The sequence below is a fragment of the Cupressus sempervirens genome, chromosome 10 (assembly GCF_028749045.1).
Source record: "Cupressus sempervirens isolate cs-2001-9-10 chromosome 10, ASM2874904v1, whole genome shotgun sequence".
NCBI classification, from domain to species: Eukaryota; Viridiplantae; Streptophyta; class Pinopsida; order Cupressales; family Cupressaceae; genus Cupressus; species Cupressus sempervirens.
Window position 1 is genome coordinate 202,165,805 of NC_143127.1, and position 19,396 is coordinate 202,185,200.

Below are 19,396 nucleotides of genomic sequence, written 5' to 3' on the forward strand. Positions count from 1 at the left end.
GGTATAACTTTGCTTGCCTAGCTGTTTTCCCTTAGCTATGGTGGTCAAGACTCATACTCGTTGGCTCAATGGTAGGTGGTGCCCATGTGCCCAATTCCTTTCTAGCAGTGTTTCTCCCTCTTGGATGTGCTCCTGCAGGGAAGAAATTCTCCATGATAATATCATATTCCTCAATATAATCACAACTACTATAACAAGTTATTATTCATATCCACCATAATGGCTAACCACCATTTCACTTCCCATTTATTCATGATGATTAACCAACTTTTCGAGATTTCAAGATAACATCAAAATAACATCATAATGATTAACTAACATGCCATCTTCATGTGAAATTATAATGATTAACCATCTTACCAATTCACATGATCATAATCAATTTTACATGTCAACTGACTTTACATGAACCCTTAACAGCTATATGAACATTTTTAAATTGAGCAAAAAATTAGGAGGTAACATACCCCCCCATGTTTCATCATCCTCAATGAACTCTGCCGTCTTAATCATTGCAAGAATATTTGAAAATACAAGAGATATATAGCATCATGATTTCATCTCATTACAATTTGAATCAAATCTAAGCCATGATCAAAATCAAGGTCTATCATTCCTTTATCTCAATGCTTCCAGAAAAATGCTTACATGATATGATAAAATCAAAAGTGAAACACACTCACCTGAGTTTATCTTACCATACCCATGTAAGCTTCAGCATCACTTTGAGTTGATCATGTTTTAGGATATTTTGTTCCATATTCCTGTCATACTCATGTAGAGACTGAAAATAATTTTTTTTAGTACAATCATCATACTGATATCTCATGTAAGAATTTTTAGTGTTCAATAATCAAGAGTAAGATAATCATTCAAAGATTTGTAATTCCTCAACTAACATGCTCTAGGTCATAACTTGATCACATAAATTAAATCACTCATACATACCATCTAGTATATGCTACTTATTAAATGAGTAGATCATCCTTGTGGGCTTGCAGATCACCTGAAATGGTTAGTGGATCCATGTTTCTATTCATGTAACCTAGGCCTTCATGCCCATCTTATCACAATAATATTTCATTAAAATAATCTTTTTAGGATAGAAATATATTTCATCTCAAAGACAATATAAAACAACTCAGTATGTGATATCTCATTACCTTATAAAATCAATACCACGTGTATTATATATTTATAACAATGTGTCAATAGGTAAAATCATGATATACTATGAAAGATCACCATTCATCCAATCAAGATCATAGAGGTTATGATAAATATGGTACCACACTATCTGTACCCCAATCTCCTAAGCTCTTGGATTACATGCCCAAACGCAATTCCTGAGATGGGGGTGTGGCCTAGATGCTTGTATGATCCATCCCCAAAACTTACATTTCCATGGGACTCCACCTATACAAATCCTGGCCATAGGGAGGTTAGCTCCCCTAAAATTAAGTTCTTAATAATGTGCTTTGGTAAAGAAAAGGTTTCATGCTATGTCTCATGTATAATCATCCATGAGTTAGTAATATAAAAAGGTTCATAGAAATGCATTTTCCACAAGTTCCCTCTTTCTATGAAGGTTCACAAAATGCTTCTCATAGCATCGACTCATATCATATATTGTGTTCAATTTTTGTTCATTTCATATAATGCAATTCAAGTCTATGCACCTATGTGTACACTAATTTAGTTTGGTCATTTTATCATGATTGAGACATAGTTCAAATATTCAGATGCAAATAAAATATTGTACGTTCTTCGTAATCTATTCAATCAAGTTCCATGCTGAATTTCATGACCTTTTAAGCTGAAAATTTCTTAGCTGAACCCATCCTTGGGTCATAAATTGATCATGAGCATCTGAAACAAATTTACATAGGGTTCTTGTTAGGTAGGTAGATCATCTGGGCTTGCTTGCCAATCACTTGTAAAGATTTGGGAATCGACTTTCCCCATTTATGTGACCTAGGCTCTCATGCTCATCTTGTCACCATAATGTTTCAAGAAAAGCTCAAGTCAAACAAAAGTTAGATCTATAAATAAGCATTGATAGTTTTAGTTATGCAAGTGTGCCTAGTACTTACTCCATAATGGAGCACAAAATGTGATGTATGACCTTCTCGTCATTTAATCATCATTAGAAAAGATCATCACTTTCAAGATATATAGAATTCTCAAAAGCATGGTTCACAATTTTTCAATTCATGTCAAAAAATGAATAACAAAATATTGACTATAATTTCATATGAACAAGAATGTAATTGCATAAAGTAAAAAGCTGAAAACATGCAACTGAAAGAAATAACTAGTTAAGATCAAGGTTTAGATGAGAACGCATTACGAGAAATAAAAATTGATTTGTATTGTGCAAGTCTAGGCATCTGGACTTGGTGTAATCCTCACTCATTCTTTATTGAGAATGACCCTCCTTACCTGGGATAGGGTACGTGTACACCATACTAGTCTTGCCACCTGAGCATCTTGGTGTTAGAGTGTCGGTTAGTCAGCTGACAAGGCTGTGGACACCTTTCATCAACCTGCCTTCTAATTACTATCATTCTCACCGTAAGTGATCACAAAACAATCTTGCCACTAAACCTACCCTAGCCAAGGATTTCCAATGGACACTATGTGCTTGATCACCCACCGCTCGACTTGCCAATTATGTTAATTTTTTTCTTAGTGCTGATTCATCTTTATGATTTTACAATTTATCCATTTGTCCACTTCATATAGACCACACCATCATCTCAGCCCTTCCTGGCTATTTTGAATGATCTATGTTGTAATTTTACAGCTTATATTATAAAATATAAATTATTCAGTTGTGCAAAGTAAATACTCATTTTGTCTCATTCAACATTACATTTTCAGCTTCCTTGAAACAGTAGTGTTGGGCCCAAGGTTCAGTGTTGAACTCAAAGCTCTGATACCATATGTAACATCCCCTTTTCCTGGCCTTAGCTAACCACTAGCATATCATCCAAATCCATTTTCATATGAAAGAGATAAATGGTAACATGTTCATATGAAAGAGATTAACAGTTACATTCAGTTTTAACAAAAAATCATAACTAACCATTGAAGGAGTATTCAATCAGTACGAGTGGTTAAACATTGAAAATCAATTTAAATAAACAAGATATTCCCATGTCTATGAACATATTGTTATTTAAAATTTAGTTCGATCCATATAACTAATTAATAATCTTGATTACATTTAAGGCATAATCAAATAAAACTAAATTGAGGGTTTTAAGTTTGCAATACCCTAATTTCGAAACCAGAATCCACCTAGGGCAGCATCTGCAAAACCCAGGTTAGTCCACATATACCACTTAGGACACAAAAAGAAATATAACACTATATCATAATGGCCAATACCATTTAGTGAAACAAAACCACTATAACACCCCCTTTTTTCCCATTGCTAATTATGACAATTAAATGTAAATAAAAGATATGTTCATATTTAAATTCACATGAATGAAGGACAATTATAACAACCATCAAGTAAGCCTATTCTTGCATGCAGTTACATTTACCAAAGGATATTTGAATGCAGATCGTATCTCTGTCTCGTGTAAGTCTTGGCATTTGGTGGAGAGGAGAAGCATTGCCAATGGCTTAACCTTCCAATTGTAGACCCTTAAGTATCCCCACACAATCTCAACCGGAAAAGGCCCTCTCTAACCTGCGATTAGGCATTGGACACCATTGTCCAGCCACTGAGCATCCTGGTGTCAGAGTATTAACCCACCACTCATTTAACAACAAGATATATACATTGAACTACCATGAGCTGACTCAGATTAAAACTCTTCTTATTACTTGCTTTCTTGCTATTGATTGTTCTTTTTCTTATCATGCAGGGATATGCCTATGGTTTATTGTATATCAATACATGCCCTTCATCTTGACCCTGCTGGTCTTCTTGGATGAATGTTTGGGGGTGATTGCCTCACATTATAAAGCCAATTCATCCTACCCAATCTTGCTCTATGGCTTCATAAAGGATTTATGATACTTGAGTTTCTTAAGGGTGCTGAAAAATTATATATTTACAGCCAAAGCATTCTGCCCTATGACTTATAGATGAGATTTATAGTTCCTTCTAAATTGATTCATTATCATATGGGTGTTGTACTCATCTTAGAGGTATATTGACAATACCTATATACGAGTTGGCACTCTTGATAGAGTCATCTAAAAATGCACAATCATACTCGATGTGCTTTCATGAAAAGATTCTTTCTATTTGCATAATGGTTCCTCCTTATGCCGATACAGGAGAAAACAAAAGAATAATACACAAACTTTGAATCATTCCAACTCTGGATTAATGAAAAATAAGATGCCTTCTTGGCAAGCCAATCAGATAGTTCTAATGTTTGATTCATAAAAACATAAAGATAATAAGGGTATAAGTCATGACATGAAGTGTAAGCTTGACTTGAACACTATATGTGTAACACTCAACGCTAAGTAAGGCCGACACTCTATGGAAAAATAATTTCAAGGCTTCATCCTGTAGCCGAACACTCTAGTTAAGCCAAATAATCGGCTCACTTAGAGCATTGATGGAATTGTAACACACCAATTTTGGAATAAGAACATAAGCTATGGGCGGTCAGTGGTTCATAACAAAGAGCAGAGAGTAAAAAATAAATTGAACTGCAGGCCGAATGGGAGAAGCAAAAATAATAAACCAATGTTGAGGGCGAGCGTAGATATGCAATAAGGCTCCTGCATGCATGCTCTGTTACGCAAGAAAATTATGAGGTGGCAAGGCGCTCACAAGGCCATTGGTTCAAATATGAGTATAATTAAATTATGATGGACCATTTAAAAATTCACAAGGCTCGATGGAAAAAGGATAATGAAAGGTTGTTGCGTATAAAAATAATATTAATCCTTAGCCAAAGTTAAGAATAATAATGACTTCACCCTCTAATGTATTAATATAAGGACATTGGTACTTACCTATACCCATATGTGTATGTGCATATACATGCATATATGCGTAAATCCCAAACATAAATATTTTATGTATATATTCAAAACAGGCGTATACATCTTAATTGACTTATGCACATACACATATATAGGTATGTTCATGTATGAATATATATAGGTATCATGATATTATTATATTAAAACATGCTTTACACGACTAGAGGTTCTCAATAATAAAGGTAACAAATTTGTTAATGTTTAGTGATTCTCCTTTATTATTTAATATTTAAGATAACTAGTTAGCTCATGGTAGTCCCTTGGTATACCCTTGCTTTCCTTGCCGTTTTCCCTTAGCCATGGTGGTCAAGACTCATACCTGTTGGCTCAATGGTAGGTGGTTCCCTCGTGCCCAATTCCTTTTTGGCAATGCTTCCTACCCTTTGACATGCTCCTATAGGGAAGAAATTCTCCATGATAATATCATATTCCTTGATATAATCACATTACTATAACAAGTTATTATTCATATCCACCATAAGGGCTAACCACCATTTCACTTCTCATGAATTCATAATTAATAACCAACTTTCTGAGATTTCAAGGTAACATTAAAATAACATCATAACGATTAACTAACATGCCATCTTCATGTGAAATTATAATGATTAACCATCTTACCATTTCACATGATCATAAATAACTTTACCTGTCAACTGACTTCACATGAACCCTCAACGACTATATGAACATTTTAAACTTGAGCCAAAAATTGTGATGTAACAGTAAGGAAACTAACTAACCTTTAAGATTTATTAAGTTACATAAATAGTGCATGCCTGCTGAAATTTGTCACACATTCACATGATATTCCAATTCATTTGAACGGGTGCTAGGAAAACATGTTAAAGCAACAATGGATTCACAAAAAAAATGGTAAACATCAACTCTTCTGGTATCCATTTTGCTATAAAAAATGCAGAAAGTAGGGCATGGATGATTATAAGCAGAAAACCCAGTTCTAATAATGAGGATTGAGGACTTGTTGATGAAAAGAAAATATGTAATCTGATGCTATCAGTGGTTGTAATAGTTATTTTGGATTCTTGGCTAGGAGACTTGTTCTCTCTTGAGGATAACTCAATGTTAAGACTACTTTGCTTCGGGCTATGGTTTGTTTTGATAGCACTCACCACACTCGGGTAGGGTGGCAACTGTGACTGCCCTTGAATCAAGAATGTTTATTTGATCAAATATTGCCTGGCTGGCGATGAAATACATCAAACCGTTAAAACTTTTTTTGGTTAAAAAATGTCTACAATGTGTCTGTGAGATTGGACAGAGTTAAATTCATCAACATCATAATTGCATTACTTTCTGACTGACATTTTATAGGCTTATGTTTATAGTTTAGTAGATAATATAAATATTCATTCTTTTCAAATTTCCATTTCACTGAGTTTTTCTAAGTTGTTTTAGATTTGTGTAAAATAATTCAACTACTGAATTTCAATCTATAATTTTAATAGCCACTCCACTGCCATCCCTGAAACCCACTCCCGGGTCCCTGAAACTTGGAGCAAACACTTGTATACTTTTTATTTGCTAATAGATGTTATACAGCCAACCAAGGGCAACCCCAATTAATGTACTAATTGGTTTATCTTTTTCTTACTTACAGTTTTTTCCATTTTCATATAGGGAAGGAATATGCATTTCCGTTTGTTGTATTTATGTTCTTGCACTCTCTTATTATTAATAAAAAGCACATCTTAGCAGTTGTTTTTTGTGTATTTGTTATGGTTCTGTTTTTGTATTGAGTACGATTCTCTGGATTTGTTGGCTGTTCACAAATTAGAGCTTCCATTGCAGGTATGGAGGGGGACCAACTATAGCAAGAAAAGTAATTACATCAGGTTCTTCCCAAGAGGATTTAATAGTAGAGGTTTATCCTTTACGTCTTCGATTGATTGTGATCCCAAAAGGAAACCAAGTAACTGTTAAAATAAGCAAAAAGGTTTTTCCTTTGCTCTTAATTTAAGTTAATTTTTTTTTTCATTGGTGATTTCGGATATTGATTTTTGGCCCTGATAAACTTATTAATCACTTTATGGCAGACCTGATATTATTGATCTGTTAGGACATTTCAATAAATCCATTAATTATAATGTTATTGTTCAAGTTATATCTACTAAGTAAATGCTCTTGGTTGTAAGATAATGCTATCACTAAATATTTTGGCAGCATTTTAGTGAACATTCAAGAATCTTCTTTGAACATGAAATGAAGATGCCACTTAGTCTTAGTATATACTTAGTATCTTTTGAAGTGAAAGGACATTGTAAAATGTTGTTTGGTTGGCAATTTGGATTTTGTAGATAACTTGATTGACAAAATGTTTATTGAATGTGAGCCCAATGATTCTGTCTTTGTGAATTTTAACAAGTTTTCTCTCTTTAAGAAATATGACTGTTGACTGTTTCTGTTTTTCCTTTTGCATATTTATTAATGATATATTGATATGTGACTGTATTGTATGAAACAAAATTTCTTAAAAAGAGTTGGATCTTTGCATCTGCAATTTTCCTCAATCAGCATCCCAAATTTCTTTCAGGATACCATAAGGGAGCTTTGTAGGAGGGCATGTGAGCTCTTCAACCTTGCTCCAGAGCAAGTAAACATTTTTACCGTTATATTTTCTTTTCAGTGTCAAATGAATTATCTATCTCAATATGATTTGTTGGGCTTATATCAACCTATATTTTATCGTAATACAGGTTAGCATTTGGGATTATTTTGGACAGACAAAACATGCTTTAATGAATGATCTGAATAAGACGCTTCAGGATTCTCAACTTCAGATGGACCAGGATGTGAGTTTATATTTTCTAGATCTTTTATTGGACATTTTACTGGACCTATCATGGATAAGATTCTCTCTTGTTTTTTTTTTCTGACGACAGTTCTTCACAGAAAATCATATTTAAAATAAGTCATAAACCAAAAAATCTATCCTGGAAATTCTATTATGAATGATCATGAAATTAATATAACTCTCAAGAAGTCATTAAGTTCTGCATGAGTAATCAATATAGCTAATAAGACAATTATAAGTGTTACATTAAGGCTTAGAAGATTCATAATTCATGAAAGAATGCCACATTAACCCCCATATGGGCTGTATAGTATATTGTTACTAGGTCTGAACCACTACACAATGTCTTGGAATCACACTATCCACCTTTGATAGTTTTGATGGCATTTAGATGACTGACAAGTGAATCTATCCATGTGTAAAATAAAACAATTGGCATAGTTGAATTAACGCAGGAAAATCTCAGGAAAGGCACTGACCAGAAATTTAGGAACATCAAAGAGATTTTGAGTTAAATGTTTTTATTCTTGTGATCTCATCATATTTGTCTTAGAAGATGTTGGTTTAACATCGTTGTAATCAACTGCTTAATTAGAGCTGTCTGATTTAGATGGATCAACAACATGAGGGGACTTTCAGACCTTTAAAATGATGTATCAAGCTTTGCCTATGTTGGAATATGAAGGGCTAGGAATGTTGGATTGGAATGGCAAAGGAAAGCTTTTGTGCCTTAATGATGAAGCAAACTTGGGATTCCTTTTGGCTTTGAAAAGGATTGAGAATTGTTCAGCTTAAAGCTAAAGCAGATTATTGTCTATTGGGTGCATGTTGGGCATTTTAATAGTGCATAAAATATTAGGTTTTGTTGAGCTGGAAGAAGCTTGAGAGTCATTCGATCAAACTTGATCAACAACATTTTGGGGACTCAAGGAATCTTTAAAGTATTAATAATGCTTAAGTTGCCGATTCAGGTGAGGGTTCGGGGATGGGAGTTGAAATTCACAACAACATCATGACAATATTTTTTCCCTTGGGTACAAGCATAGCTATATACTTGTGGGTGTTCAAATTTTTAAATTATAAGAACATGGTAATAAAAATTCATTATTGCCAACAAATAGAATATTTAAATACTTTATATTCATAATTTGAAAAAATGAAAATAGTATGTTCAAAATGCCAATAAACACAACATAGCCAAGAAAAGTTTAAAGAATTAATGTAGTTTCAAACTTATTGAGAATGCAGATACATATCATGTCTTGAATGGGAGGGTTACTAGAAAAACAGTACAGGTAATAGTATTTCACTCTTTTCAGCATTTAAATTGGAAAATTCTTAAAAGTTCGATTGACCTTTTTTTTAAAGGGGGTAAAAACTTATTGAATAACAAAGAGAATACAAGGAAGGCAAGCACAACATAACTTCCGGTACAATTCCAGACAGCAATCAATGATCACCTAATCCTCTCAAATAATCTCTCAGGTCCTCAATAACAAGATCTTCCAACAAACCTGAATGCTCACTGGACAACTGATTCCAATCCCTGACATCCACATTTACATTGTGCTTAGAAGCTCATTTAGCTAAACAATCTGCTACCTTGTTCCTTTCTTAAGGCATATGATAGAAGGTAACACAATCAAGAGATTTCCTCAATTAGGAAATCTTTTTGACCACCCCCACTATTTGCCAGTTCTTATGCTTTGTATCCCCACTATTAAACATGTCAACAACTACTTGAGAATTAGATTCACAGATTACCTTCTGCCAGCACAAGTCACAACACCTCTCTAGAGCATGAAGGATAGACACGGCTTCCATAAAGTTATTAGTATGATAGCCCTTATAAGAAGAAAAGAGGAATTGAATCACCTCAGAAGAGTCTCTACCAACTCCTCCAATACCAGCATGCCCAAGATTACCTCTAGAAGAGCCATCAGTATTAATGTTCAAAAACTTGAGCAGGGGGAGGTTCAACAGCCCTCTCGGAGAATCTTCTTCTTGCCATGATGAACCACACGAGATGAGGAGCTGAAGGACCTACAACCCTCCAAACTCAGCCTTTGAATAATAGGCAAGTCTCGAGGATCCATTCCACTAAATACATCACACTTTGCTTAGGAGGTTTCTTGCGACCTACTAATGATTTGCATCCCCAGCTGATAGCTCTTATCGTAAAAAATTCTTCTGTTCCTTTCTAGCCATATTTTTCATAGAATAAATGTGGGGCCAATGTTCAACCCAGTATGTAGGAAGGAGGCATGAGCAGGGGTTAACCCAACCAGTCCCAAAACTCCAACAAGGTAGAAACATGAAAGCAAGGCTTATTCCAAAGCCCCCACCAACAATTTCAAATTTCTCTTACATATGGGCAGATGAAGAATATGAGAGAGGATGTTTCTTCACTACTTCTACACTAAACACACATGGAAGGGCCTTGTGTTAGGATTAAACCACGAACAAAAATAACAATTACATGCAAATATAACCAATATCAGAAAATAATAGATCACACAGAAAAAACACAAGACACCAAGATTTAACGTGGTTCACCCAATCCTTGGGCTAAGTCCACCAAACAACAAGTCCGATATTATTACAATCTAGTGATTACAACCTGATTACAATCCGTAATCCCTTATAGCTCAATACCACCGCAAGAACCAATTTTCGCATCACTCACAATGAAACAATCCCTAACCCTAAACCCTTTTATGCAATTATTTTTATGCCGCTTTAGGGTTACAATGTGTTGGCCATATGTCGGCCACAACGTCAGCTACGACCCAATTTTTTATTTTTTATTTTAATGAAGTATGTACAGTACTTCCTTGATCAGTCACCATAAACTAACACCCTGGATTCCATGCTTGCACAAATTTTCTTGAGTGAGACATCTCATTTCGATCACCAACCACATAAAAAAATTACATTTAGGCCAATAAAAGTTATCACAAACCCCTTACCACAAAAAATATGTCAACATCCCCCAAGATCTGCCTTACTAGTTCACAATATCCAAATGCAACAAAGTACTTACCTTTCGGGTTGGAACTCCATGCAAGCTTGTTCTTTTCCATCGAAGAATTACAAACCTTGCCTGCAAGGATCCTCACAAGCTCTCGATGTTTCTCCTCATAGCCTTGAGGAGGCCATTCATGTGGTTCTTTCCAATTGAGCACAATCATATGCCCCAAATGTAGTGAGGCTTTATAGTCTTCCACCTTAATCTAGCTAGCCTTGAGAAAATATTACTCAAGGGTCAGAGATGTAGATGCTCAAAAACAAGAGGTGGAAACCCATCCCAGGAACTCGTCTATAATAATGTCTCAGAACCTATATGGCAAATCCAAGATAGTCTTTGTTTGATTAATTTGGCCCCTCTTTTGAGCGTACTTCAAATAATAGATCCTTTGCCTTCCAGGTCATACCAGGGAACTTCCCTATGCCTAAGACCAGGGCCCTCTCCTTGCTTAGTTCTGCATCACTTAACAAGACTCCACTTCCTTGAAAGCAACTTATTAGACCACAAGAATTGCCTAGGCAAGGAGTCAAATTCCTAAATGAAATTAGAAAGAGAAGCTTGAACAAAGCACTAATGTAGAGGGAGAGCCTAAATTGCTAACTTCAAAAGTATCACTCTCTTATGCTCAACCTTTGTTGTGATGTAGAATCTTATCAGACTCAGAGGTTAATTTATCCCTACTTCATTTGGCGCAGTTTCTCCCAAGATTATTCTACAAGGGTTTGGGGGCAATGCCCCTTGCGGCTCAACTAACTCTATTATTGCAAAAGGCATTGGCTGCTATTTTTCTATTGGAAGACTTATTCTAGCCCTAATTTTGTAAGCAACAAAAGCTTGTATGAAATGACTTAGGGTTAGGGATTTCATAATGTCTGATGAGATTGTAGTTTCTTGTGGTGGTCTTGAGTTGTAAGGGATTACAGATTTTAATCACTAGATGATAAGATTATTGGACTCGCTATTGGTGGGTGGACATAGCCTAGGGATTGGGTGAACCACGTTAAAACTGTCTTGTGTGCTTTCCTGTGTGATTTTTTTTTTTTTGATATTAGTTATATTCGTGTGTAATTGTTATTTTTGTCTCTTTAATCGTAACAAGTGGTATCAAAGTCTTGTTTTAGTTATCCTCTACAGGAAGGTCTCATGGTTGAGTGGGAGCGATGGCAGACAAAGGTAAGCTGAAGGTTGAGAAGTTTAATGGGCAAAACTTTCAGTTATGCAAAATGCAAATGGAGGACTATCTTTACCAGAAGGATTTATGGCGACCATTGCAATGAAAATCCAAGAAATCAACCGCTATGACAGACGAGGACTTGGATATTTTGGATCAAAAGACACTTGGAAGTATTCGTTCTACGTGGCGCAATCTGTGGCATTTAATATTAAGAAAGCTAAGATGATGGAAGAGTTTATGCAAACCCTAGCTAACCTGTATGAAAAGCCCTCACTTCAAATAAGGTATTTCTCATGAAGCGTTTATTTAATATAAAGATGGCAGAAGGTGGATCTATTGTAGATCATTTAAATGGGTTTAATATGGTTACCAGTCAATTATCTTCTGTAAATGTTAATTTTGATAAAGAAATCAGGGCTTTGTGATTTTGTTTTCTTTGCCTGAAGTTGGAATGGCTTGGTAATGCCTATGAGTATTTTTGTTTCTGGATCTAATACCCTAAAATTTGATGATGTGATTGGTGTTATTCTGAGTGAGGAAACTTGTAGGAAAAGCTCGAGTGGATCTACATCATACATCAGGAAGTGTTTTGAACACAGAAAGTAGAGGTAGAATGAATGAGAGAGGAAACAATTCTGAAAATTGTAGGAAATCAAGAGGAAAATCAAAGGGAAAGAGGTTTCAATCTAGAGAATCAAGAGATTGTTGGTACTGTGGGAAACCAGGGTATAAGAAAAAAGATTGTTGGACTCGAAAGAACAATGAAGGAGACAAACAATAAGGGAACAAGGAGGCAAATGTGGTAAGTGATAAATCCGAAGAGGATGCTTTGCTTCTTTCCTTAGAAAAAGTTGATGATTCATAGGTTTTAGATTCACGGGCTTCATTTCATGCTACTCCGCTTAGAGGTTACTTTCTTGATTATGTCTATGGGGATTTTGGGCTTGTTTATTTGGGAGATAATGAACCTTGTTAGATTGTGGGAAAGGGGAAAATTAAGATTAAGTTGCAGAATGGGAACCATTGGCTACTACAAGAGGTAAGATATGCTCCAAGATTGAGTATGACTTTAATTTCAGCAGGACAATTGGGTGATGAAGGTTGCACGGTTTCTTTTAATGATAAAAATTGGAAGGTTTAAAAAGATCGTTAGTAGTGGAAAAAGGTGTGAAAGTAGGCACCTTATATCTTTTATAGGTCATATTGTTCCTTATACTTTAATCATTTTAGAGAAAAATGAATGGTCAAGAACAATTGCTGCAGATGAGTAGGAAGAACAAACAGTTGTAGGTTCTAAAACATCACTACGACACAACAGACTTGGGTACATGAGTGAGAAAGGTATGAAATTACTTCATTGAAAGAAATATTTACTAGGTCTGAAATGTGTTAATATGGATTTCTGTAAAAGTTGTGTGTATGGAAAACAAAAAGATTTAGTTTTGTAAAGAGTGGGAATGAAAAGCAAAATGAGCAATTAGAGCTTGTGCATACAGATGTATGGAGACCAACTCCGGTATCTTCCCTTGGTGGATCTCATTATTATGTTATATTCTATTGATGATGCAACAAGAGAAGTACGGGTTTATTTCCTTAGACAAAAATTTGATGTATTTGTAACTTTTAAGAAATGGAAGGCTTGGTTGAAAATAAGGTTGGTAAAAGGCTAAAATGTCTCAAATCTTATAATGGTGGTGACTATTGTTGCAATGAAATTGAAGATTATTGTTCCACTAATGGTATTCATAGGCAGAAAATTGTTGCGAGGACTCTACAAGAAAATGGAGTGGTTTAATGCATGAACAAGACAATAATTGAGCATGCAAGGAGCAATGAGGTTGCATGTCGGGCTGTCCTTAAACATGTGGGCGGAGGCTGTCAATACTACTGTATATTTGATCAATAGAGGTCCCTCTACTCCTTTGGGTTGTGGTATTCCAGAGGAAGCATTGACTGGTAAGAAGGTGAGTTATTCTTTTCTTAGAACCTTCGGTTGTGAAGCATTTGCATAGATAGATTTTGAAAATAGAACCAAGCCGAAAGAGAAGTCAAAGAAATGTGTATTTGTTGGATATGACATTGATGAATTTGGTTACAGGCTTGGCATTTTGAAAATCATAAAATTATAAGTAGGAGTGTCATATTCTATGAGAAAGTGTTGTACAAAGATCTGTTCTAGTAGCATGTGAAGAAAGAAAATGATTATGTAGTGTTGGAAGATACTCAAAAGGATGATGTTTCAACAGTCCCTCATGCTCCGCAACAACCGCAACAACAAATACCACATACCCCAATGAATGTTAGATGGTCAACAAGGCTAAGTAGACCTCTTAAAATATTATCTTCCTCTTTGTATTCTATTTTATTAACAAATGCTAGTGAACCTAAATGTTATGATGAAGCTGTGTAGGTGGATATAAAGCTTCAGTGGGAGTCTATAGTGACAGAAGAAATGGACTCCTTGCTGAAAAATCACATTTGGGATTTATGTTACTTGCAGGTAAAAGGGCATAGCCACAAGGATTTGAGGTCAAAGGTAAGGAGAATTTAATGTGTAGATTGAAAAAAAGTTTATATGGCTTGAAGCAAGTACCTTGGCAATAGTATCTAAAATTTGATAGTTTTATGCATGAGCATGGATACACTAGGTGTAACTCAGATCATTGTGTTTATTTTAAGAGGTTGGATGATGACAACTATGTTATTTTATGTTTATATGTTGATGATATGCTTGTAGCTAGGTCTAATATGGATCACATTAAAGGGTTGAAACAATGGTTAACACATTCATTTTCTATGAAGGATTTGGGGGTAGAAAAACAAATCTTTAGTATGAAAATTTGTAGAGATAGGAAGAACAAAAAATTGATATTATCTCAGGCTAATTATATTAAAAAGGTGTTGCAACATTTCTCTGTGGAGAATGCCAAAGTTGTTAGCACAACTTTGTCTAGTCATTTAAAATTGACTAAGGAGATGGGTCCAAAGACACAAGAAGAGGATGTCCAAGGTACCTTATGCTTTAATTGTAAAAAACCTTAATGTATGCTATGGTATGCACTAGGCCAAATAGTGCACACGCAGTGGGAGTTGTTAGTAGGTATATGAGTCATCTTAGGATTGAGCATTGGAATGCAGTCAAATAGATTCTAAGATATTTGAGAGGAACCTCTAGTAATGTTTACATTTTGGGGACTCTACCATTGATTTGCAAGGATATGTTGACCCAAATTTGGCAGTAGATCTAGATACCAGGCGAAGTACTACAGGATATGTCTTTACTGTTGGTGGGACAACGGTGAGTTGGATTTCTCGATTGTAGAAGGTAAATGCATTATCCATTACAGAGGTAGAGTATGTTGCTGGTACAGAGGCAACTAAGGAGATGATATGGCTTCAATTCTTCATTGAAGAGTTATGGTACCTTTAGATGGACAATTATTTGATTACTGATAGCTAGAGTTCCATTCATCTTGCAAAGGCTTTTGCTCTACATTCAAAGACAAAACACAGATAGTTGTGGTACCATTTCATTCAGTTAGTTTTGGATGATGGACAGTTAAATCTGGAAAAAACACATACAAGTGATAATCCAACAAATATGTTTACAAAGGGATTGACAAGGGAGAAATTGAATTTCTCGTTAGCTTCAATTGGTGTCTTCTAGATTGAATAGAATAAAAGAACAATAGAGTCCAAGGTGGTTTTACATTCCAGTGGGAGCTACAGGTTTAGTGGTGCTATGATAAGTCTCCAAGTGGGAGGTTATTGTTGTGGAATCTAATCAGTCTCCAAGTGAGAGATTGTTGTGATGTGGAGTCTAATCAGCCTTAGAGGTTAATTTCTCCCTACTTCATTTGACGCAGTTTCCCCCTATATTATTCTATGGGGATTTTGGGGCAGCGCCCTTGAAAGCTCAACTGACTTTATTATTGTAAAAGACGTTGACTACTATTTTTCTATTGGACGACTTATTCTAGCTTTAATTTTTTAAGCGACAAAAAGCTTGTATAAAATGGCTCAGGGTTAGGGACTTCATAATTTATGATGAGATTGTAGGTTCTTGCGACGGTATTGAGCTATAAGGGATTACTGATTGTAATCTGGTATTGGGATCACTAGATAATAAGAATATTGGACTCGCTGTTGGTGGACGTAGCCCAGGGATTGGGTAAACCATGTTAAACATTTGTGTCTTGTGTTCTCTTCTTTGTGATTTATTATTTTCTAATATTGGTTATATTTGCGTGTAATTATTATTTTTGTCTCTTTAATCCTAATGACCTCCCTGAGATATTTTGCTGTGATAATCCTGACCTAGTCTTGATATTGAGCTCAACAACACCTCCAATGCAGCCTAGCAGCCGGGGCTTCACCAATTACCCAGGTTTTCCTAAGACCAAGGTGTTAGGATCAAGCAATATTGAGAAGGGGGAGGGACATGAATCAATATCATAGCACTTTTGCACCAATCAATAACTTTAAAACTTAACTATACAAATCCACAAATAACAATATAAGAAAGTAAATCATAAAGCAATAAGGAACTCATAATACCATGATTTCTTTTCGAGGAAACCCCAACCAAGGGAAAATCCCAGTGGGGATGGTACCCACAACTATGTACTAACTTGAAAATACTCTGCTAAGAGTTTTTGACCCTATTAGTAGTCATTACATAAATTTAGTACATTAGCCCTTGTTAGAGGACTTGACCTTCTTAGAGGCTTCAACCCCTCAACCTTGTTAGGAGATGTATTACAATATAGGGCTCCTTGCTTAATGAGGACTCACTCTCCAACTACATAGGGCAACATGACTGTATTGATATCACTATGCCTAATTAGTTTGCAGTGTAGCTTGCATCTGCATTGATCCACCATCAACATTCACATATAACCATCACAACATCATCACATAACATCAATGCTCATCATGTCATCCTCGCATGCGAGAAATCTAACTTTGCTTTATACCTTTTACAAATGTTTTCCCAGTCGGTTTACCAAAACTTAACAAAACGTGTGGCACAATATCCAAGAATAATTATTAAGAATTGCTATCACTGCCAGTTATAACCTTTTTGATCCAAAACCTGTGCCAACCATTATCTAACCATAGGCGAACATATCTGAAGCATATATGATTCTTATACTATCATTATCCAAAATTGTGGCTATTATTGATTAATTTATTGTGTTTGCCAATCAAAACAATCTGATTGTTCACTATTTTCTTGCATAATACTTAGGCATTTTTCATTTGTGAATATAACCAAAACTGGTTGTTGGATTCAGCGATAATACCAACATAGTTGCCATATATGTACCCCGGGGATGCGTCCTCGACCAAAACACCCATGTTTCCAAGACAGGGGGACGGATAGGCGATGTCCCCGAGCCGTCCCCAAAATTTGCAAATCAGGGACTTCTGGGAAAGAAAAGTGGGTTGGCTTGCCGTCCCCGGTATGGAAAGGGGACGTCTAGAAGTCCCCTAGCCATATCGGGGACAACCAACAACCCCCATTTTTTCTGAAGCTTAAAAAAAAATTAAAACAAAAAGCTTTATTTTGTCTGTCCCTACTTGGTCGTCTGGTGGGGCCTGCCTCTCCAAATGCCCTAAAAGGTCAAAAAAAGACTAGATTGTGGTTGTTTTGTCATTTGTTTGGTTTTTCTTGTGAAGTTGGAGTGTGTTGCAGTTGGCTAGGGTTTTCATTTTGCAAGAAGTGATTTTTTTTGGCTTCCAAGAGCTTGAGCAGCATTTTGATTTATTTTTTTATATTTTGTTTTCTATGTTGAACTTGAACATGATGATGAAATTTTATGACAGCCCTCTAGCCTTTGGGCATATTTAGATTTCTAGATTTTTATGATATTGTTCACTGCTAATCTTATATTTAAATATTTTTGTTCACATATCTATATGCATATTGACAATTAAGTACTGAAATCAGTTATTATTTCCTAGATGGCATTCAAATGGTGTATGTTAAGGTTCTATAATGTTTAAATGACATGCTTTGTGCTTAGTTTCATATGAATGACATGTATATTTGCAATTTTCAGTGTATATTTTAAAATTTCTCTATAAATATACCATCCCCGTTTGCCGTCCCCTCCCTTTCCCAAAATTGTCAAAAAAATTTGCTGTCCTGGAAACCCGTCCCGCTGTCCCCTGCTGTCCCCGTCCTGGAAACTCAGGGGAACATAGGTTGCCATCAATGACAACATCTGTGTCTTCACTACTGATCACATGCCAACAATCTCCCCCTTTGGCATTGATGGCAACACAGTGAAAAATGACATCAATGACAACATCTGTGTCTTCACTACTGATCACATGCCAACAATCTCCCCCTTTGGCATTTTTGGCAACACATAGTGAAAAATGTCTAAGTGACAATACCAAACCAAAACCTACTCAAAAGGATTTATTCATACAATACTCCCCCTTTATATCATACTAAGTGATTCCTCATTTTTCACTTCTGCTACTCCCTTTGAAATCAATGGTAAAGGTGGAAATCAAAGTGCTATGTACAAGTCAAAATTCCTCAACCAAAACACACTGTATACCATACAAACCTTAGTACATCAGCAAAATTCACCTTAAGAGCTGCAAAATCTGTATCTCAAGATTTCTTCATGTTCTCTGCTACCTGAATCTCTCCACATAGTGCATAGGCTGCTATCTCAGCTGCTCTCAAATCTGTAGGTCTAAACGATGCATATGGCAGTTTAGAGAACTCCAACAGATCTAGCTGTTTCTGCATTCTCTCTAACTTAGGTGTTTGCAAACTCTGCAAAATGGAGAATCTCTGAATGACTCTGTCCCTTTCTCGCTGCAAAATACTTATCTTATCCATTGCTTTACTTACAGCTTTATACAAATCTGTGACAGTTTGTTTAGACTTCAGAAATAGTTCTGCAATCTTTTATAAATTCTCTTCTTTCTCCTTAAAACATTTATCCATATCATATACTTTGTTTAGCAGATCTTACACAAATAATGTACGTCACTTTTCCTTCCTCTATACATGCCATTATATCCTTTATATGTTCATCAAACAACTTAACATCAATTGTAATTGAAGCACAAACCTTGCTAAACTGTTCTGCAATATAATCTTTCTCTGTTTTTGCCTTGGCTTATTGCTCCAATGAAGAAAGTATGCATCAAAATCATTAAGTACCATATCCAAATTGTCTATATTATCATTACCTTGGAAAGTTAACTGAATAGGCAATGCTTTGTTCAAGCTGTCCAAAGCTCTACTGAGAACTCTTGCTTTCTTTTCTGTTTTCTTCTTGGTATCCCTGTAATACATTCAGCTTTTCTTACTGTCACCCTTGAACTT

At 35.5% G+C, this 19,396-nt stretch overlaps 1 protein-coding gene across 3 annotated transcripts in view; it reads left to right on the forward strand.

Moving 5' to 3' along the window:
• UBP5 (ubiquitin-specific protease 5) overlaps positions 1–19,396 on the forward strand; it is a 146,624-nt gene that overhangs the window by 36,961 nt on the left and 90,267 nt on the right. For all 3 annotated transcript variants that reach the window (XR_016358102.1, XR_016358103.1, XM_089807590.1), the window contains exons 3-5: positions 6,835–6,979; positions 7,577–7,636; positions 7,740–7,835. Coding sequence is in view for 1 of the 3 variants with exons in the window: in XM_089807590.1 (XP_089663716.1) it covers positions 6,835–6,979; positions 7,577–7,636; positions 7,740–7,835 (301 nt within the window). In the remaining 2 variants the exon portion in view is untranslated. The remainder of the gene's footprint in view (positions 1–6,834; positions 6,980–7,576; positions 7,637–7,739; positions 7,836–19,396) is intronic.